At 39.1% G+C, this 23,577-nt stretch overlaps 1 protein-coding gene and 1 long non-coding RNA gene across 7 annotated transcripts in view; one reads left to right on the forward strand and one right to left on the reverse strand.

Annotated features, from left to right (window-relative positions):
* The window catches only part of LOC101789263 (uncharacterized), a 53,205-nt gene extending 37,019 nt beyond the window's left edge, over nt 1-16,186 (forward strand). For 5 of the 6 annotated variants that reach the window (XR_002789959.2, XR_002789960.2, XR_216191.4 and 2 more), the window contains one exon: nt 13,185-16,186. This is a non-coding gene — a long non-coding RNA (uncharacterized LOC101789263). The remainder of the gene's footprint in view (nt 1-13,184) is intronic. The other variant, XR_010046683.1, reaches the window with a different exon arrangement.
* Nucleotides 16,187-21,882: 5,696 nt separating this feature from the next.
* Nucleotides 21,883-23,059, reverse strand: LOC101787700 (cerebellar degeneration related 1). Its single transcript, XM_063246483.1, has one exon. The coding sequence runs from the start codon at nt 22,852-22,854 to the stop codon at nt 22,462-22,464; it is 393 nt and encodes a 130-aa protein (XP_063102553.1). The 5' UTR covers nt 22,855-23,059; the 3' UTR covers nt 21,883-22,461.
* Nucleotides 23,060-23,577: the final 518 nt, after the last annotated feature.

The raw sequence follows: 23,577 nt of genomic DNA on the forward strand, positions 1-23,577 counted from the left end.
ATGAAGCTATTGTGTGAGACTAATGCATTATATGCAAATAATATTTTATAGGTTTTTCACTACTGTTTTATTCTACTTGATTATCTTGATGTTTGTTTTCCTAATTTCTACAGTTCAAAGCAGAGGACAATGATCTGTCTCTAGTGTTGACAGTTGACAGGGATAAATGACAAATGCTGGTCCATATATATAGGTGTGAGTGACAGACTCCGTAACCCACTGCCCTTCTGTCCCACACACACTGTTCCCTTCAGCCTGGACAGGTGATTCTCACACAGCATGGCTTTGTTGCATTTATTCTTAGGAACACTGTTAAGGGGTTGCCTTCATTGTGATGAATCACTCATTTAGAGAACATTTATTGAGCCCCTTTACTGGAGCAGGAACATGGGCAGGTGAGGAGAGACCATGCAGGTGCTCGAAGTATAGACTCACTTCTTCTAAAGGTGCTAATAGTCTAACATAGAGGCTCTAACATAAACAAGTGTAGCAAAGGAGGGCCAGATTGTTGGAGTTAAGAGGAATGAAGGGTTATTTCCAGTTGGGGCACTTGTGAAAGGCTTCACCCATTTTTTCCTTCATTCCACAAGCACATGGGCAAGAGATCATACTACCCTGTGGATACAGAGATAAATAAAATGCTCTGCCCACAGGAGTTTAACTTTTAAGGAGAGGCAGGTCTGCAGATTACCAGCCAGGCTGTAATAGGGTTAAGTGTTACAGAGAACTAAGGTAAGAATGAAGTGCTGTAGGACCTCTGTGTGCCTGTATTTGGGGAAACCCAGAGAAGAGTCTTGAATGAAGCAGCGCTTGAAGATGGTTTTCATTAGCAAGTTTATAGTCTGGGGACTGTGACCGCATGCTGCACACAAGTAATCGCAATACCGGGCATAAGGTGCCAAGTTCCTTAGTAGAAATTCAGACAAGGCCTGCAAGGGAGAGCTTGGGGCCAATATGTTTATTTTCAGCTGGTTCTCTGGTAAGGATTTACGAAAGAGGTCAAATTGGAGCTGGCCCTTATAGGAAAATAGGAATTCAGCAGGGAAAGGAATGCATGTATGTATGGGGGCGATAAAACAGAAAAGGAGCAACACCAAGAGGCCTGTTAGTGATGAGTGCTGTCACGTGGCTGAAATGGACCTCTGCTGGCCTGTGATTTGGCCCGAGGAAAATGGAAAATGCAGGATGCAGCCAAATCACTGCAAGTGCTGAATGCCCAAGTGAGCCATAGGACTTTATTGGTAGGCCGAGGGAATGGTGTGTCTCTTCTTCTGTCTGTGCTTTGAGGTTGAGGCAACAGTAATTAAAAAGCAAAGAACCAGACTACCTGGGTTCAAAAATTGCCCCAGCCCACCCTGGCTGTGGGAACTTGAGCGAGTCGCTTAGCTTCTGTGTCAAATGGGGTTGACAGTAATGCTGTACTGCGCAGGCACAGTCTATGGGAATGGTTTTAGTTCTCATGCAGGAAGCTCTTAGAACAGTGATCAGCAAGAAGAAACACTATACGTGTCCACTGTTGTTAACAGAATAGTAATCGTAATGGTAAGAATATTAGCAGCAATAATAGTCTTGATATAAATGATAGCAGCTTTTAGAAATTTTGCACTCTGAACATCTAGGGATGTACTTCTAGGGACATACTTGGGAAGACTATACATGCTGGAGACAACAAGGAGTGAACCCCAGGTGCTATTAAAATAGCCAATACTGTTCTATTTGTACAACTTTTGCACTACACCTGAGTTGATCCACACAGTAGCCACATGAATAGCTCAGCCCTGGCAGCTGTCAATGGCTGAGCCAGATGTTGACAGCCAGGACAATGGGGCAGTTGACAAAAATGGGTCCAGGGTCATGTCCTAGCTAAAGCATCTCAGAAACTTTCTCCATCCACAATACAAAGTGCATCATTAGAGTTTACAACAGTAGAGCTCATGGGTAGTGAAGCCTAAGGTTGTGTACAATGTCGAAAAATGATTGAAAAGATTTTCATTCCCATGCCCCAGCTGCCTTAGCTTTTGCACCGCTACCTCAAGGTTAAATTTTTAACGTGAGAGTGTGACTGTCTGCAAGTACCACTAATGTGTTTGCTCAGGGACTGGTGGTCCACAAGAAGCCACCAGTCTAGGAACCACGATCTGCAAAGGTCTCTAAATTGCTTCCTCCACCACCCACCCTCCCCCCACAACCAGTGCATTTTTGGACACACTCAAGTACAAGTGCACGTAGCAGATGGCCGATGATCTGGTGCATTCTTCTTGTGTGCTGACCTGGAGGGTCAGCAGATGGGTGTCAAGGGTCAGCAGATAGATGTCATTGAAACACAACTCTTCCTTGTGAGCTGCCCTAACCTTTGGTTTGTTTAACCTGGTTCTTGGCCTTCACTAAGCATACAGGCTGCTGTTACAAGGCAGAGGCACCTTAATGAGAATTGGGAGAGCTCACAAATCTTCCTTTTCAAATGAGCTTTAGCACAGAATGCTCAGAGGTCCCTTCGCAGATTCAGCAGAAGCCCCTGAAAGTTTCGGAGACACTAAGCAATTAAAATCGATCTTTCTTTTGAGACCTATGTGTCTAATACTCTCAGAGCTCTGTGCAAACATTTTTCATAGGTCTAAAAGGAAGGAATTATATTGCTTGAAAAAATTGTTCTTATAGGTCTTAATCATAAAAGGACTTAAAGATAACTGGTGGCAGGTGTTTTGCCAATAGTCGCACATCCCTGGGAGGTCTAAGCCTTGGTTATGCTTGTTGCCTAATTTATGCATGTTCTGTCAGAAAATGGACGTGAACTAGCCTCATTTAGCTACGCAGTGATGAAATCCATAGCTAGGAAAAAGGTATGTTTTCCTCCTTATAATCTCTTTCTTGAGAGAACATATTCTGAATGATTCATGTTTGTTTAAAAACAGACTTCTTGGAGGTGGTGAAGAGAAGCAGAGGGTGGGTGAGATAAAGGAGAAGGAGGTAAAAGACTCAAAAAGGATCAAGGTGTTACGTGCATAATATCAGTTCTCCCAAGTGAGCATTGCTATTCTGTACTGCACACATACGCTAAAAACTACTATCCATGGAAATTCCTAGAATAAATGTACTTGTAGCAATTAGAGACTCTCAAAATCACTCACAGGACAGAACAACAAGAGGTAGAAATAAGCAAACTTAAGTTCCGAGGAGATACATAATAGAGTGAACCAATCACACTGTTTGCTTTACAGCTCAACTGTATGACCTTGAATCTGCCAATATTCAGAGTCGGTATAAATGAATTTAGAAAAATGGGAAAGGTCGGTTTTGCTACAGGACTGTGGTGATCAAGGATTAATCATAGAATTATACTTTGAGAAATGCTTTATAAATTACAAAGCTGTTCAAATAAAAGCTATGATTATCATTATTGTCCAAGGTCCTACATCTTGCAGCTAGGTAGTTGGTCAGAATAAATTACATAATGCACTCCTATCTTTCCCCACTAGATGGCAGCCGAGCCACTCACTACAAGTGACTGGGTTAAGAATCTGAAAGCTACACTGAATATTCTGATCAGTGGGTGAGACATTGCAGCAAGGGACAAAGAACAAATTAGAACTCATGAAAAACAGTTACATCCAGGGGCTGGGGATTTAGCTCAGCGGCATAAGCACCTGCCTTACAATCGGTTGTGAGTTAAATCCCCAGTACCGATAAAAAAGAAAAAACAAACAAACAAACAAACAAACAAACAAAAAAACAAAAAAACAGTCACAGCCTGTACTGTTAAAAACAAATCTCATTCAGTCACTCCAGGTTTGTAATTCGTCCAAACGTTTTATGGGTGGAAATACAGTATTTCATTTGACTATGAGCAAACGACAGCTAAGCAAATACTTTCTGCAAAAAAGGAGAGGGTTATCCTATTCAGGGGGAGAATTCAGAGACTGGACACCACTTTGCAGATAATCTATTATGTTAGGAATCCAGAAACTGCTTCCATAAAGGGCCATGTAGTAAGTGTTTGCCGTTTTCCAGTTACATGGTTTCTTTCCGGTCATATATGGCAACTTTTCAGCTTCGTAGTGAAACTTCCAAACATTCTGAGGCAGTATGAATTTTGAAATTCATCTAACTTTTACTTGGCACAAAATAGTCTTTTGATTTTTTCATCATTTAAAAATGTATGAATTATTTTAATCTAAAGATCATACAAGAGTAGATATAGGTCAGCTTTGGTTATCAGGCAGTATTCTATAGATCTGTGGATTAATGTTATTAAAGACTTAAGATTGTCTTAGCTGTCAGACTGACAGTCTTCTCAATTAATCTATCTATCTATCTCTCTGTGTGTTAATATATAACTTTTATAACAAATATTTCAGTGTGCTCATTGTTGTATAATTTTACCATATATAAATAACTAAAAAAATCCATGTAGTAGTTTTTTTCTTGCTGGTCCTAGTGCCTAGTCTGTGAAAGATGACAGGTAAAAATTTCAAATACTTGTTGCATGTGTTTATAGAGTTGTCAGAAAAAACAATACCCAGTTAAATTTGAATTCTGTTTGAAGAATGAAAAGTGTTTGGTGCACCTGTGTTGCAAACGTCGCATAGGACATGCATGTACAGTACCCTTTCTCCCTAGGAAAGCCATTTCAAGACCTCCTCCTCCAGGAGATGCCTGAAAACACAGATAGCACTGAGCTTTATACATACTGGTTTCCCGTATACATTCCTGAGCACAAATCGCTTCTCGTGCACTCTCTGTGACATTTAGAATCTGAGGTGCAACAGCAAACCTAATATCAATGTTTCCTTCATAATTGCACAGATTTGTTTTTACTGTTGGTGTTAGCAACCTCAGCATACAACTTTATTGTCAGTCAAGAATTTTGCCTTCTGACTTAAATGGATCACTTTACAACTGTTCTTTGGCATATCTGAATTGCCAGTTCTGTTACCCAGTGGAACTAGTATGTCATAAAATAAAGCCTACAGGAACACAAGCACAGCCATGCAACATGCCACTATCAATCAGGTACGCAAGGTAGCTACTAAGTGACTTCACAAAGGAGTCATTCACTCCTGTCCTAGGTGGGATGGAGCAGGATGGTGAGAGAGATTTCACAGCGCCACTCATAATGATGCAAAGATTTCAATTTATGGACAATTTCTTTCTGGAGATCTCTGCTTAGTATTTTCAGACTGTGGTTAACTGTGGGTAACTTAAACCATGGAAGACAAAACTGTGGGTGAGGGAGGACTATTGTATTAGGGAAAAACAAGTATTCTTTGCTTATCTAAGGTCTAGTTTTAACTGGGTGACCTGAATTTTTATTTGCCAAATCTGACATTTGTTCTTGTTTTTAGAGGCTTTGCCCAATCCTCATTTATTAAAGTCTTGAAAATAGCCAAAAGTCGGGAGACAGGACTCCTGAAGGAAAATACGTCTTTAGCGATTGGGAGAAATCTCTCCGTCTGCCTGCTTCTGCCTTCCTCTCTCTCTCCCCCCTCTCCTGCAAGCCTCTGACCTGCTAGATAAGTGCTCTACCTCTGAGTACCTCACCTCTAGCCTCTAGCTGTGTTCAGGTTAGGGTAGGGGGAGAGTGTTCTGGGCTGCCAGTCTCAGTTGGACCAGTCATTTTAAATGTGAGAAACCCCGAGTCTCATGTGGACACACATTTGCTTTCTTTCTTTCTGTCTTTTTTTTTTTTTTTTTTGAACATGATTAGAGACTTGAGATCTTGAAACAAGATTGGGTGAACGAATGCAATGTCCTCTCCTAGGGTGGTGGTCTGTGGTTCTCTTTTGGCTTCTCTAAACCCCTTTTTTGCACTTCTTGATGGATTGTGACTGGGCATGATTGGTGGGAAATGTGCTACAGGGGTGTGTGTGTGTGTGTGTGTGTGTGTGTGTGTGTGTGTAAGGGTTAAGTAGGGCTGATCACTCAGTGTTAATTTACCTTGACTTTTGGGGAAAGACATGGAGGTGAAATCCTGCTTTGCTCTGAGATTCCTCCCAGCTCCAAGATTTCAACCCCTTTCCACCTCCAGATGAGCGACTGCTCAGATTCTTGGCTGTGCTTTGGTTGTCTCTTATCTCTGTGGCATTGAGATAGTCAATCTGGAAGTGTCTCGGGCTGCCTCTCTGGGGACAGAATGGGCCAAGGAGGCGGTGGTGTGGCGGTAAGACGGAGGAGGAGGAGTCAGGCAACACTCTCCCATCCTGGCAGGGTCCAGGGAGAGGGTGGGGAGGTGACGCTGGAGCCCCTGTGGTCCCCAGGGACAGGTCTCTCTAGAAGCAGCTGGTGGATAAAGGCAACGCTGCAGGGCACTGAGTCAGAGTAGGCGCACTGCAAGGATGAAAGGCATCTTTCCGGGAGGGAAGGTGTTCAAGCCTTGGCTGTTAGAGGGGAGTTTGTGGCCCAAGCAGGCGGAGCGGTAAGACGATGCCTTACAGTTCCACTTAAGCCACCTCGATTTCTCTGGTGACATGGCTGCTACCAACCCCGAACCGAGCTTCCTCTGCCTCCTGGAGCTCGCCTCCGTGGCCTCATCTTCCATCGAATCTCCAGGCAGCGCCTGCGTGGGCCATACGCTCCTGGATTCTTTCTGCCCCTTTCCAGCTGTGAAACTCTGGGGCTCTCCTAGCGCCCTCATTGGGATTACCAGGACAGGAGCTGGAGCACCTGCGGCAAGGCACGTGCCTCAGGAGCAGAATTAAGGCAGCATACAGACGTTCAATACTCTAGGTAGTTTCGTAGGGTAGCTTTAAGATTCAAAGTTAATGCCAGAAATTCCACGAGGAAAAAAAAATCATGGAACATTTGTTAAACAAAGGCAGAATCAGACCCTGAACTCCCAGGCTTCCTAGGCTTGGTCTTGCTTGCCACCCGCTGACCCCGGCTCTGCGCGGTGCTTCTGAAAGTGTCGCCTCCCGGAACCTTACCTTAATTCAGCCTTTCATTGCAAGGCACTGGGGTTTCTCTGTATATTTGCCTCCCAGGCTCAGCCGAGGGAGCAGACACTGTTATAGTCACCTACTGGCCCCAGGAGGGAGGAGACAGGGGACCTGCGGGTGGGAGGGAGACTGAGAGGGGAGAGGAGAGCTTATGGAATGACCTCCGGGTGCAAAGCCCTTCATCCCCCAGAATCTCGCAGAAGCCAGGTGCTAAGGGAAGCCATAGTCCTTTAATTAAGGCTTAGGAAGACGCTCAGTACAATACTTGTGTTGAGTAAAAACTGTTTAAAGGAACCACACGTAGCAGGGAACGAAGAGTGAGTCTCTGTGCCCCGACCTTGTTCCCCTCTAGCCTGCGTGAGCATTTAGAGATACTCGAATTCAGTCTACATTTGCAGCCTTGCCAGCACCTTAATAAAGATCACATTCACTTAATAAGAGTCACACTGTCCCTCAGACCTCCTTTGACTCTCCCAGCAGGTGACTGGACACTACTCTAGGTGCTGGTGCAAAGGGGCTTTCAATTTTCATTAACCACTGGAGCCTTTGTGTGCAAGTGCTGTGATATTGCTGGCTTTGTGGTCAGGGAGGCAATAAGTGACACATGGAGCATGGAGTGGAGGACTAGGAGACGTCACAATGATATCGCAGGTTAGTTACGGGCAGGGCAGTCTGATGCAGGCTGGCTATAAACAGGAAGAACAAATGGAGATCAGGATATCTATGTATCTTTAAAGGAGGATATTTGAAACTTAGGGATATGTTGGCCCCCCACAAAGAAGTAAAAGGAATTTTCTGGGGCACCCACCTTGCCTTTGGCCAGCTGAGAACAGTTTCATTCCTTTGAAGAGCTATAAAGTCAACATTGTACTTAACGTGAAAGTGGAAGACATTGAAATGAAGGATCCTTATGGGCAACTTTAGGGCTCACAGTTGATCCCTGTAGCTTTTGCATGATCACCTGAATTTGTCTGTTCTACTCTATGACCAGTAGGGGTCAGAGTTGCCACATAAACTATTTTGACATTTCAATGGAAAATTTCAGAGGGACAAAAATACTTTGATCCAGCAAGACTTATAAATGACTTTCTATGAAATTTTAACATAAAAATACATTATTATTAAAACTCATGGGTATCTATTTGAGCAACGAGCCATTTAACTATAGAAGGAAAAGAAAGTTGTTTGGTAACTCTTATCACCAAAGATTAAAATAGCAGTGACAAGTAAGCAATATGGTAACAGCATTATTCTATATCTAAGCTGTTTGGACATAAATAGGGCTTTTGCCTTTAGAGAGGATATTTAAAATTTCAAACAAGGATAATGTGAATTTTTATTCTTCATTTGGGTCAATGAAAACTGGTAGGTGCATACAATTTAGTTTTTTATATAGACATCTTTGGTAAAATTTGGTCTCCCATACAGTGGGAATTTAAGAATTAAAAATCTAAACAATTTATAGCAAAAAACATTGAAGAAAGACTGTACATGATCTGAGCAGGATTTGGATCAAAATGTTCATTGTGTTTAGCTAGTATTTGTGACAATTTCATGGAATAGTTAGATCAATTGTAATGTACTTACTCCAGTTTTAATATGGATGCATGAGCCAAAAAGGAGGTTCAGAATGTGATGCTCAGACTTACATTTTGTATTGAAAGCCATGAGTTCTTTCAGGTGTTTATTTTGATATGCTTTTTCTCATTGTTATTCTCTGGGTATCATAATTTAACCAGAAGATTCTTGTGTTAGGGAGATTTTGAAGCAGTCAAGAATTATAAGATCTGAAGATCGTCAGTTTCAAGTGCAGTGTAGTCTTAATTGTGGAGTCTGGAGCAGGACTGCTAGGCTTAAATATTGGACATTAAATCTGGATTTGTAGCTCAGTAGTAGAGCACTTGCCTAGCATATAAGAGACACTAGGTTCCAGCCTCGGAACTAACTGACTCATTAATACTGGCCTTTGGCAGTTACTGAATTATGTAATGTTGGACAGTTTACTGTGAGCTACAGTTTCTTCATCTATGAAATAGAGATCAGAGTAATGGTAACATCTACAAAATAGGCTTGTCTGAAATGTTAAATTCCAGTCTAAAGAAACAGTGTTGGCAAAGGTATAAATGGGATCTTGGATATGACTTGAAAGTCAGTCTTCTCAGAGAACTTGCCTGAAAGAAGGTGCACTATGGTGCCCAGAATGCAGGAAGGATAGTTTGGATGGGACACTGAGCATTAAGCCAAGGAAGTTAGAATGTATCCTATAAATACTAGAGGGCTGCTGAAGGGTTTCTGAACCAGAGAGCAAATTAACCAAGGTACTAATTGGGAGAATAACAAGCTGGTGCTAGGAGATTGTAATTTTAGAGGGAGCAATCAGGGAAGTCTTCCCAAAGAGGTGACCTTCGAACAAAGGCTCTGATGAACTGAAGCCCTATGTATACACAAATCTACTTGAAGGAAAATAGGTTCCAAGATGAGAGGGGAGGTCAAAAGGATAAAGGTCCTGCTAAGGCAGAAGTGTCATTGGCAAGTTCAAAAAGAGGCCAGCAGCCCAGTGCCATTTCACTGTAGTGCCTTAGGTTTCCTTGTAAAATCAGGCAGAATGAACAAGATTTGCAGGAGTAGGACGGGACTGCGGAGTAAGGCAGAGCCCTCTGCAACTCTCAAAGTCACCATCGACTCCTTAATCTAATTATCACACCCTTTACATTTCTCTAGGCTGGATCTTTTGCATTCTTCAGGTGTCTACCATTTTAGTCTTCGATTCTCTGTTTTCTATTTGTAAGGACTAATTCCACAATCCAGTGTGATTTCCAGAACATATAATGAGGTCAGTGTTTTTCTCCTCACTACAAAGAAGTAGAATTTCCTATGTGCTGTTTGTGCTGAAATATTGTAACAAGGGAGGTAGGTGAGATTCACATAAAATCCCCTTTTTATTCATTGCAAATATAAAACCATTCATTAATACCATGACAGTTCAACATAAGTCCATTGCATCAAAGGCGTCTGCTGTCTGAAACTCTCTGCGATTGATCTTTTCTAACTTTTCCAGTTTGGGTTTGACTCCACTTCTGCCAGCCTTAGTTTCAAGCGCATCTCTCACCTAGCCCTCATAGCTGCCCAGGACTTTCTGGCTTCTGCCTGTGCCCACATCTCACACCTCCCATTTGCTTTCCTCTTTCTCCCTACTCTGGAAATCCTACCCATTTTTTTAAGATCCCGTTTCTGTACTGAGCGTTGTGAACGTATACCTTACAAAAGCAGATCTTTTTGTTCAGACACTGTCAAGGTGTTGGGAAATGCTTAGAACACAGAGAAGCAGGGGGCAGTGCAGTCAGGGAAAGGTCAAAAATGCTGCAGTGAGATGGAGCCCGGAAGTGAGGTCTTGAGGGCATCCATTAGTACTTCCGGGGTCAGCCAGTGAACCCAGAAAGCTTGCTGGATGGAGGAGGTGGTGCTGAACTAAGAGCTGCCATGTAACTTACCTAAAAGAAGGGGAAGAGTTAGTGAAAGATGAGTATGGGAAGGCCTGCAGGGACATCAGAAGGAACAAGTTGGACTTCATTTAGTAAGCTGTGGGGACTCGGGAAGTGTTTTAAAGTGGAGAAAGTGCCAGATGATATCCATCTTTCAGAAAAAGTGGATCTTATTTTTAAAAGTCAGTTGAATGCTGTCTTTGTTATCGTTAGTTAATGCACTGGGGCCACCTGATGAATTTTGGCCAAAATAAAGATTCCTTGTGGAACGCTCACCATCAGTTTTTACTTCTGGGCATTGTATTTGAAAATGTTGAGTGACTCTTGATGGCCTGTGCTTTTTAAGCCTACTGCTTCACTGAATGTGTATGTGGGTTTTAAGTTTTTTTGAAAGGTAAAATGAGAGTTCTGGGAAGCTTGTATAAAAACAACCCCTTAAGCCCAAATATCCTTTTATAACAAAAGCGAAAGTTAATTGAGTCCTCTGTTTGTCCAAACAAATCCTCACAGGCCTTTTGAAAAGCAGTCCTTGTTCTTTTCTGTTGAAATGTTCAGAGGAAAACATCCTGAGATCCTCCTGAGCTTCTGAGCACTTGAGCAGTAGAGTGCCAGCTCCTGATTCCGGAGGTGACCTGCCAGGCTTTATTTCTTCTTCCAGCAGCCACCAGGGGTTCTGGGCCTCACAAGGGTTCAAATGACGTTATAGTCTCCACCCTGTATATTACCGGACTTTAGAGAGAAGTACTTTCAGAACAAGTACACTTGATTACACAATTATTTATTAGTGTCCTAACAATTCCAAGTCTCTTTATGGCTTGTGGAACAGAAAAGAAACACAGGAAGTTTAATTCAGATGCCTTAGTCTTTGCATTAGCTTAGTCCCAGCAGGGCTCCTCCAGTAGAGAAAGACACTTAGTAAAGACAGAGAACATGGGGTGAAACTCTGACCCAAAGTAAATGTCATGAGAATAGGTATATTCCATCATCCGAAGATTGGTTGAAGAGAGCTTTACCCAGCTATTTAGCTTAACATGTAGCAGCCATTCTCCCTACTCACTGGTGTGTTCCTTATTTTCTTTTATGTAATCTCCATGTATTGTTTAGCATAGAGAACAATTGGTATTAGTGTTACTAGGTTGAAAGGTCCTCATTTTCAAATAATCTGGTTTCTGGGGAAATTGCTATAAATGTTTTTTATTTCTTAAATCAGTAGAAACAGCGAAGGCATAGAAATTGAGTTTTTTTTTTTTTGGTATTTATTGATTTGTTTATTCATTGACTGATTGTCTTAAGGACTGAACTCATGGTCTTTTGCATATAAAGCAAGTGATCTACCACTGAGATACATCCCCAGTCTTGAGTTTCTTACCTTTAAATTGACTCTAGGATGTAGGCTTCACAATACCTGAGCATCTAATCTAATTTCTTGATATGGGGAATATATTTAAAGTAATTTTCCTCTAATGATCAGTTATTTAGTTGTAATCCTTTAACTTGAGAAGCTATATATATATATATATATATATATATTTCATCCACATATCCACATGCACATTTCTAACGAGAATTTTCAAACCTATAAGGAAATAGACTAGTCAGTGTCTACTTACCAGCCAACCACATGGATTTAGTAATTAACACAGTTTCCTAAAATAAACTGCCTATCAATATGTATTTACTTTGTTATTCCACCAAAATATGGATATTTGCCCATCACTTTATCCAAGAGTCAATTGCAATTACTTAGTGATATCTAACAGCCTACTCATACTCAGATTTCTCCAGTTTTTCCCATCTGTGGTTATTTATTAATTATTAGTGAAGGCTTTATAAAACAATCAGAGATCTGAGAACTTGCTACTGTTACTCAGGGCATATAGGTCAGGAGTATGGATTAGAAAAAGGGCAAGATTTACACTGACAACATGTATACTGATTATTCATTTGGAAATGCGTCTCTCCCCAAGGTATGATAATGCTCTGAGAAATATGATGGTCAACTAGGATCAGCTTGAGTCACTATTTTGGCCACCTCGAAGTGCTGATGCCATCAGAACTCCTCTGACTCTAGGGCAGAGAAAGAAATCCATTGATAGAGAGCTCCAGACAGTTGTAGGATGGCCAACTGGCTATTTACCCCAACACCTATTTGCAGGTGACCCATCTTTTCCCCAGTGCCTTGAAATACTACCACAGAACCCTAACAATACTAAAAGAAAATGAATGAACAGGTTTTTATTATCCTACCCCGGAGAAGCCTTTTCTTAGCAAGATATGAAACACCTATGGCATACATAGTAGCTGAGATATCTTTATGGCAAAAGACAAACAACGTTAAAAAGCAAAATGATAGTCTTGGAGAAAATATTGGCAATATAGAGATGATTAAATCATAAGGTTCCCTAAAATGCTAACAGTGCCTACAAATCAGTAGACTGGAAAAAGGAGATACACAGAAATTTAAAGATGAAGAACTAGAATGAAAAGATTATTAGAGAAATGAAAATTAAACCCAAAGTGAAATATCTCATACTTCCCCTTCTGATTGGCAAAGATCACAAAGGTCAATAAGGTTTCATGCTGCTGAGCACAGGGGAAAAAAATCACTTCCCTCTCCTATTAGTGAGCACACAAATTGGTAAAACCTTTGTAGCAGCAATTTTGCTTGTACAGTCATTCCAAATTTTTAGCCTTTTTCTCTCATAAGGTATTCATTCATACTACTTCTGCTCTGACTTCATTTCCTGCTTCTGTGTCTGCTTTCTTCTAGGTGGTGGCATTTGTGGTTCTGACCCTGGCCTGGTAACCTGAGCATGACCTCAGAGTTTCATGATACCTTCACAACTGCAAGAGATTGTCGTGCAGCATCTGGTTTAACCCTCTTACACCTTTGGGAGATTTGGAACGATACGCAAGTCCACAGCACCATCATATTGTCTTGCTGACTGTTTCATGCAACAAGGCTGGCATTTGGGTTGCTTGCTTCTCCCTTTGTTGTTATGCCTGTTGTTCCCTCTGCAGCCATTTATCATGTCCTTGTGTTGTCATACAAAAACTGTCTAGTCCTTCTTATTTGTGTTGTGAATTTATCATTCGGTTATTAAGTATTACAAGTTAATATTGCAAACTGCGTAATGATGTGAAAGTTGAATTGTAAACTTACATAAATTAGGATACGAATGGGCTCCGAGCCAAAGACAATGAAAGTAGATACTAGGAAAAAAAGAAGACTGAAGAGTTTGAGAAAGGTAGTGTTGATGGCAAATAAATGAGAGGTTTCAGATGCTTGATACTAGGGGAAAGACAAGATCTCCAAAGGGCATTTTTGGCATTAATGAATTCCCAATTTGTACAGAAAAGAAAAATGAGAAATCAGTTAGGGCCAGTGCACTGAAGGATGCCTCAGAATTTCTAGGATTATACATACTTCAAAATGCTGAAATAGAGACAGTGGAAATAAATACACATTTGTGACTCTTCCAAAACAGAGAAGATTAAATGGCCCACTTTCCATATATATAATCTACCAGTGAGCATTACAAAATGCAAGTTTAACCTTTTATCTCGGGGAAACATTCATGACTGGCAGAGGAAACAGATCATGAAGCTGCTGTAGAATATCCTGAGTATCTGAAGAGACCGATTGAAGAAATGGTTTGCCTGACCGTGTTTTCAGTGCTGATGAAAAGTTGTATTCTGAAAGTGTACACCAACTTGCACATCCATTGCAAAGGGTGAGAAAAGGACCAGATATTTGAACCCTGGAAGAGACATCCTCAAAGGACTACTTCATTCCATTGCTGCTGGTGACTTCATTATTAATCTCAGGTTGCTCACAAATTCCAATGTCCTTGCCCTCTGAATGCCAAGAACAGGTTTCAGCCTGCATGAGTGGAAACCATAAAATCTAAGCCACTGAAAAACGCTTTCTGAACGGGACATTGAGTATGAGAGTTATCGCTGATCCTTGTGTTCTAGTCATTGTCATTTGCCCCCATACAAGTTCACTCCTCAGACCCCTGCCTTTGATAGAACTAAAAATGTTCATGATACACTATATTGTAATAGTAGCGTGACAAATTTTTTTTCCATTTTTAATGACTTAACAGTAGGTAAAGAATCCAGGAGAGAAATAAACCAGTCAAGTTTGAATGGAAACTGGCAGAAACTTTAAAATAAAGAGATAGCTAATTTTCAAGGTATCTTTCCAATAGTGGAAAAATTGAAAATTTTGTAACAGCTGCAAAACCCTAGGTTGGTGGAAGTTTTGAAGAGATTAAGTAACATTGCTGAACTGTTAGGCTCTCACCCTGTGAAACAGCATTGTGAAATATTTCAGAAATGTGATCACATAAAATGTTGATAAAAGAGGCCACAGTAGGTTAACAACCAGAGCTCAAAGCAAATCAAATTGTTGTGATGATTCAGAAGACAGAGATCCTTCAGTGGAATATACATTGACCTTCAGGCAAGGCTTAAGTGATTATCCACAACTCTGTAAAGAAGTAATAAGAAATCTTCAAACAGAGGTCAGTAAGTCTTTTCTTTCTGCTTATTTAACAGGGGAGCAGGATCTGGACTTCTGCCATGCCGTCCAAACGCTGCACACATAGTTGAATCTTGGGATTCAGACTCTGATGGCTCTAACAGTGTGGCGATCCATTTGCTGGTGTATGAAAGTGGACCTGAAGACTGAGTTTACTTCTTGTCAAACAGAATCTGATTTTCTCTATCCTTTCCATATCACTGCCATCATAACTGCCATTGTCATTTGTACATTATCATCTTAACCTTGAGATCAGAGAGAAATGGAAATCAATTGCCCAATACTCACTACATCTAATGCAAATTTTGTAAGCTATCATTGAGATTTGGTTTAATGTTTTATTTGAGTGAACAGACCAATTGAGCTTTTGCAATACTTCCTTCTAGGCCCCATTTTCCCTATAAACGATCTTAAATTCCTCCAACATATGTATTATGAGCGTTTCAGGAACTAGCTCTAGAATCTAAGGAGGGGGCTACTAGACTGAATTTGACGATTTGATTTCTTTTGACCATAAAGTTTATTTTAATTCTGATTAAGCATAACCATCTTAATATAAGCAACTAGTTTGGTGTAAGTTAATTTGTTTTACAGCAATTAGGTAAGTTAGCCATCGAATACTGCTGAAGTACAGTACATGTATGATGAATTCCTGGATTTACATTGGTGCGTTGTCAAAAAGAAAGAGCTTATAGAGTTCATTTTCAGAGTTTCCCTCTGTTCTCAGATCTGGCCCCATATCTACTGATATATCTGCTGATATATCTTATCACTGATGATACATCCTGTTCTCTGAAGATGATGGAGAATTCATCTCCAGATTGTTATTTTATTTCCTCTTCAATCCCATATATTTATTTTATTGAACTCTCCAGTGCCTTGACTGCTTCAGTACATTCTTACCTGAATATTTGTTTTTAAGTTGGATTGTTATTCTGGGTAATATAGGCATACAGAGTCTGAATAGTATTGTTTCTTCTGTTTTGACTGCTATGCGGGTGGGGATTACAGCATTGATACTATAATTACATCTCATGATAATGCACAAGAAAATCAAAAGGAATAAAGACAACTCTTTGGCATGAAATTACATAAAGAGATATTACTTAGCTTGAAAAAACAAAATGACAAAGGAGAATGATGAAATTTTTGTACAGTCATGAATTAATGCTGCCTTTGAGCAATTATGTCAAGAACTTTACTGGACATACATTGAATTGAGATTAGGAGTGAGCGAAGCCAGTAATTTCTCCCTTAATCTTGAGGTATGAATGATTATCTATATCTGAATGAGAAGCGATCAGGGAAAAAAAAATTAAAAAAGGAAAACAGGGCTTGCTTCAATGGTTATGATGAGGAAGATGGATACTTCCAACAAGGTTGAAAGGGGCAGGCAGGAGTTGATAACCCATGGCGCGGTGCTAGGGAGCTAGTGACACCACAGTGGCAGATGAGTTGCTTATGGATTACCCTGATTACCCTTATGCATACCCTGTATGCATCAAAGTCACGATGAGAGCTTTGAAAAATTGGGGCTTCTGGGTCCTGCCCCCGCACTTGCTGAACCACTGATAGCGCCAGCATCTATATAGTTTGCAAGTTACTCAAACAATTCTTTGTATAATTCAGTGTTGTAAAACTAAACAGAATTCAGCCAGAAAATATTAGACAGATGGCACTAAACCCATGAAGTAGGAAATCTTAAACAGAAGCATTCAGCTACTACTTCAAGGGATAGTTTCATTTGAGGCACTTCTCTCTTTCGTTACTTGTCAAATGAGAACATGGGACCATTTGGTCTCCAAGGTCCTTTCTTTAATATTACCTTGACAGAAGGGTACAGGAAGCTTATTGGTTAATTTTGGGAGTACCTAACCCTTTTGCTAGAGACCCATATAAATAGAAACATTATTGCATTGTATTTTTTTTTTTAAACTGGATTTGAGCAACCCATTCAGGACGTCTCCTGTCTCTCAGGAGCTATTCCTATTCCCCATTTTTATTTTCCAATAAAGTTTCCTACTCTTAAAAAAATTGGGCTTATGATTTAAGTTTTATCATATTTTAGTTCCTCTTAGAAAACAAAGTTAGACTTAAAGAGTTCACAAATGAAAATGCAGACATAGCACCAGCTTCCTGAAATTAAATACAGAAAATATCCCACGAAGGTGTTTTGTTTTTTTTTTTTTTTTTTTTTTTTTTTTTTTTTTTTTTTCCTGTAACAATGCTTTTTTTTTTTTTTCTCTCTGGGTTTGGGAAAAATAATGAATAGATGTTGTGTGTAAAACAGTTTAACATTTTATATCATTGTTTCCACAAATCTAATTGAAAAAGTCTGTACACATAACATTTTAAGATTCCATGGATAATGTGCTTATTCTAGAGGTAAATATTTTTTAAGTCAGCAGTCTTTTTATTAGTATAATCAACGGTTCCATATGCCTTCAAATAATAGGCTTTTTGGATAATTGCAATGTTCACTGAGATTACGGCATTGGATATTTTTTCTAATAATTGGAACAGGATTAGGGAAATCAAATTTTATATCAAATTGCACCAACTTGAAAATCTGTACAAAATAATTAAGCATGAAATTGATTAAACTGACTGTTATATGAACATAGCTTTTGCAGGAATACCTATACTTGGGCATAACAGATGGAAACATTGGTCTAGGGCCTACATCATTTAAAATAAAACTTGGGACTCTAATTGTTGCTTAAGATAACATCTAGTTAAAATAATCTAAAAGTACTACAAAATGTAATGTAATACATTTATATAAATGTAAATGATAGAACATTTTAACATGGTTAAATTTAACAAGTTGGTAGAATACATAGGAGGATATGAAAGTGTGGTAGAGGATAAATGGTAGAAGGAGAATTTGATGAAACATCACAGTAAAAATAGGTATTGTTCTTTTATGTTTAGACTATCCTCTCTCCCAGTTGGAAAGTACTAAAAGCTTAGTAAGTTTAGGTGATGACTATCTTTTTTTGTGAAATAATTTGAGTAAGTCCTTGAGCTAATGTTAAGAATATAATATATTCTTCACATTTTAGCAGTCTAGGTTGCCCTTTCTCCTCACCTTCATTTTTCTATTTTGTGCTTTTTTGCTACACTGGTTAAATATGTCTGCAAAATTTTTTTTTCTTGTGCTTCTTAACATTAGCTCAAGGACTTACTCAACATTACTTGTAAAAAGATCCTTTTGGTTCAAATCTTTTTAAGTTCAAAATGAGAGAAAGGTTTTTAAATTATATTTTTGGATCACGTAGCTGCCATCGCCTGAATGTTAAGTAAAGATTTTTGACAGTGTGTGGACTCTGAAAGCTTATGTGAATACTATTTGAATTATGAATATATTGATCATTAATTTACATAGTATTGTTCTCTTTTAATGGTTTTTGATCTTGATACGTTATGGTTCAGAAATAAGTGTGTACTGTGAACACAGTGTACATATTTTGCCAAACAATACAATCGAACAGAAAAAAGATAAAAGAATAAACAATGTATTTTATTAGCATTAATAACAAATATTGAGGAATTGAATCTTGAGCGTAGTGTATTTGAGACATTGCACTTTTCTTTTATTGCTAAGTAGAACATCATTGGAAACACGAAATTGACTCTTGGCTATTTGACAGTGGGATAATGAATGGCAGAATGAGAATGACTGAGACTTAAGAGTGAGGTCTTTCATTGACTTCCTGTCTGCTCTGAGTCAAGGACTTTTCGTCTTTGGTGCTTACTGCTTAGTCATGGCAGCACAAACCTTGAGTTAGAAGGATATGAGGCATTAGCATGGAGCCTACATTTTGGAATCAGAAAAACATGCTTTTGAATCCTGGTACTGCCAATTGCTAGCTGTGTGACTGTGGGTGTGTTTCTTCACCACTGAAGATTTCAGTTTCTAATCTGTAAAATGGGGTTAAAATACCCACATTGTAGGGTTCCTATGAAATTATATGAGATGCTTAGTACAGTGCCTGACACATAGTAAGTGCTCAATAAATTGTTGCTATCTTTATTATTAAAACAGGTAAACATTATATAAATATAAGATGTTAGTTTGTTCCTGTCTTGATGAAATGGTAATATTTAATTTTGCTGAAAACAAATTATGCATGGTGTTTTTTTAGAGAGGAGAAGGAATAAGCAATGAATTCTAATATTTTTCTTTGTTATTGATGAGGGATACCTGAAACAATACTTTCTTTGTTGTTAAATTGCTTTTTGGTCTGCAGTGATCATTCATACTGTATTTATAATATGGTTATCATTGGATGGTATTTTTGTGGTGATTAGAAGTCCTGACTTTTAACATGAATGCGCTCATATTATCTAGAAAACGATCCGTCCACAAGGATGATTCCTCATAAGTGACATCTGGAATGCTTTGTATTTCTCATAATTGTGATTGTATCTGGGTATTTTAAAGTAGTGGTATTTAGAATTCTGAGTATTCATCATGAATCTTGTGCCTTCTAAGCAATACAATTGTCACTGCCTTTACTCAAGCCCTTCCTACCACGTAGCATCATCATTTTAGTGACCTCACATTCAAACTCTTTAAGCATGTCAGCTTTTAATATGTGGTATTCATATATATATATAGTCATTGAACACCTTGCAGCTTGACTAGCTTTTCATGTGTACAGTTCTCATCTAGATACTTCCTTCTTCAAAAAACTCCAATGACTGCCCATTGTCTATATATTAGAATATCTTTAAATCATGGCCAAATCCCAGTGTACCATTACCAATTTTATTGCCTATGTTCTCTTTCCTGTATTGTATTTGATCCTTCTTTGTCTTCTTCAGCCTTGTGTAAATAATAAGTACCTTTAGCCTGTAGGTCATCTCTGATTGCTTAAACTTTCCCTTTGTGTTTTGGTGTGTAAGATCAGAAATTCCATGTATTACCTAAAACCAAGGTACTTGAGATGTAACAGACATGTTATCATCTCTTTCTTGTTTACTTCCAGGCATGCCCAATCTGGTGTGTGTGGGAGTCTCCTCTCAATTTCTTCTTAAGCCTCCGTCCAGCCTGCTAAATTAATCCTAATTTATCTTCACAGACCTTCAACCCTCTTAGTTGAGTTTCTGAATGAAACCTATTGAGTTTTGGCTCTGAATATAAGGTTGCTTATATGGGGATCTGAAATAATAGCCTGGAGATCTAAACTCCATTTCTAGATTCTTGCCAGCTTCATCTCCTCACTAGCATCATAGCTTATGAAACAATCTCTGTTCTCTTACATACTAATGCCAGCCTGAGATGTACTTAAGTGTACCTTACTCTAGATTTGGCAACTAGACAAGGGTTTGTCAAATGAGAGGCCACACAAATCCAACCCTATTGTTATTCTTTAGGTAAAGTTCTACTGCAACACAGTCATCTCCAATCATTTATTTATTATCTATGGCTATAGTAAAATAGCAGAGATGAATAGTTGCAATAGACACCATATAGCTTTCAAACCTTTAAATATTTACTATGTGATACTTTAAAGAAAATATTTGCCTAACCATCATATAGAACCAAATATTTTCCTTAGCATTGATACAGTTTATTCTTCGTCAGTGCATGAATGGCCAGAAGGCTAGTTAATTTCAGACTATGAGGAGAGGTTCCACACCTTTCAAATTACTTGCTTTAATTTGATCTTCTCCGCTTCACCTTTGTCAGTTTCTTAAATTGTCTTTCCTCTGTGTTTTAATTTTTTTTAGTAGAAGGGATGCTATAGTCATAAACAATAGTCATGTCTGTCTTCTAATGTAATATCTAGATCCTTTAGATAAAAGCCTTTCATTGTTACAGACCTTGCTCTACTCATGGACTCCAATCATGAACTTTAAATATCTCTGAGATTAGGCTTTTCCATTTTCATTGTCTCTAACTCACATCTTCTAAGTTTCGCAGCTTTAAAACATTTCTAATAGCCAGATCTTTCCATATTACAGCATCTAGATTATCCAGCCTCCAGCACTCCCAGTGCTCATGTTTCCTAATTTCCCCAATGTTAGAGTCATTCACAGTCTAGCACTTCCAATACCTCCACTAATCCTCAAGGTCTGGATTTTGTCTTTCAGAGTTCAGAGTTCTAACTTGCAAATCTTCTACAGTTCCTATTCTTCAATATTTTTATATACAATTTTTCTAGAGTCTGTAAATTTCATAGTGTCCAAATCTAGTTTGCCCAATATTTTTATCACATCTATATAGTTCATTTCCCATATCTTTTAATGTCTCCTGCATCCTGGTTTTACAGTGTCTTTTTCTAAAATATCCATTCAGGTGTTTCAATATATCTATGGACTTGGCCTTTCAATATTCTAATGTGTTCTGATATCCCCAGTGTCTGAGTTGACTACGTCTGTTAACATTCAGCTATTGTAATAGATAGATCCCCTAATATCCATAGTTTCCAGTTTCCTTGAATCCCAGCATTATTAAAACTTACTTTGGGGCTGGGGATTTAGCCCAACGGCATAAGCGCCTGCCTTGAAAGCAGGCAGTCGTGAGTTCGATCCCTGGTACTGATAAAAAGGAAAAAGAAAAAAAAAAAAGAAAACTTACTTCTAAATTCTATGTCCCTTGACAGGAATACATCAGTATTCGTGTTTTCTAGTACCTTTCAGTATCTAGGCCTTCTGATTTTATGAATCATAAATGTTGGTCCTTTAGTTCCTATATCCAACATATTCTCAGGGGCCCCAAGATAAAGAACTTACAATGCCTTTAGTATACAAAGCTTCCAGTGTCTGTGGCTTCATGTACTCAATATCCCAGTGTTCGGGGTATTCAAAACCTGCAATGTCCAGAGTAAACAGTGTATCCAAATTACAAGACTTCCAATGCCTCCAACATCCTGTGCTTCCAATGTTTCCAATGTCCAGGGTTTCCAATGGCGCCAGTGTCAAGATCTTCCAGCAAATCGAAGTCTTCCAGCGATTTCAAGGTCTTCCAGACAATCTCGGGCTTCCAGAAAATTCATGTCTGCCAGGAAATCCATGTCTTCCAGAAAATTAATGTCTTCCCGAATCTTCTATGTCTTCCAGTAAATCTCGTCTTCCATAATCAAATCCAGTTCTTCCAAGAGAATGCATGTCTTCCAGAAAAAATCATGTCTTCCAACAATTTCAGGGTCTTCCTGTGACTCTATGTCTTCCAAGAAAATGTTGTCTTCCACCAAATCCAAGTCTTCCAATCAATTCAAGTCTTCCAGAAAAATCCATGTCTTCCTCTTAATCATTGTCTTCCAGAAAGAAATCCAGGTCTTCCAGCCAGTCCATGTCTTCCAGAAAAATCTATGTCTTCCACCAAGTCTAGGTCTTCCAATTAATCCATGCTTCCAGAAAAATCCAGGTCTTCCAACTAACGGATGTCTTCCACCAACTCAAGTCTTCCGGTCAACCTGTGTCTTCCAGACAAAATCTGTGTCTTCCACTAAATCCAGCTCTTCCAATAAAGCCACGTCTTCCAGAAAATTCATGTCTTCCAGGAATCTCCAAGTCTTCCAACCAATGTATGTCTTCCTGAAGACTCAAGTCTTCCAGGAAATCCATGACTTCCAGAAAATTCATGTCTTCCATGAACCTTCCAGTCTTCCAGCAAATCAATGTCTTCCAAAATAATCCAGGTCTTCCGGAGAATTCGGGTCTTCCAGAAAATCCTCATCTTCCAAAAAGCCACGCCTTCCAGAAAATCCATGTCTTCCTTCAAATCCATAGCTTCCAGAACATCCACGTCTTCCAGGAAATCCTCGTCTTCCAACAAATCCACGTCTTCCATCACTTTCATGTTTTCTGGCCTTCCTACATTTTCCCAAAAAGCTATGTCTTCCAGAAAATCCACGTCTTCCGGCGAAGACACGCCTTCCATCTAATCCACGTCTTCCTACACCTCCAGGGCTTCCAGCATCTCCAGGGCTTCCAGCGTCTGCTCGTCTTCCACCGTCTCCACATCTTCCAGCATCTTCAGGTCTTCCTACAACTATCCAGTCTTTCATCAGCAGGCTCAATATCCACGTCTTCCAACATCTCCACTGTACCGGCCTTAAAATATCCAGGTCTTCCACTGTCTGCAATATCCAGGTATTCAAGTTTATTCTATAGTCTGGGTCTTCTAACCTTTTTATAGATTAAGGCTTTCCCAAATCTAATCTTCCTGGGTCCAAGCTTTCCCATATCAGATCTTCCCACAGGGATGTCACTAACTCATGTATTCCTGCTTCTAGTATGATTAGCTTCAAAAATTTACTAGGACAGGTCTTCTTACAGGCCAGAATTTGCATATCAACTGTAATTTAATTATGTTTTTGATATTATAAAATGTATATTTGTGCTCTACAACTATTTAACATATGTTCAGGAAAATGCTTTACAGAATAAACAAGTTGTTGCAGTAAATTTTACAACTTTTCTTTGCTTATAGTTTCTTGAGTCAACTATGCTTAGGTATAAGTGAAATTGTATTGCTATGAAAAAATTTATCCATGGGGACTATTATTTTAGATAAAATTCATATACAGTATATTTGATTTGATATCTAAATAACATCAATTTTTACTTGTTTTTATGTGTAATACTACTACTACTAATAATA

This window comes from Cavia porcellus, unplaced genomic scaffold (genome assembly GCF_034190915.1).
Source record: "Cavia porcellus strain 051 isolate PalLab524CR breed Dunkin Hartley unplaced genomic scaffold, mCavPor4.1 scaffold_3, whole genome shotgun sequence".
NCBI lineage: Eukaryota > Metazoa > Chordata > Mammalia > Rodentia > Caviidae > Cavia > Cavia porcellus.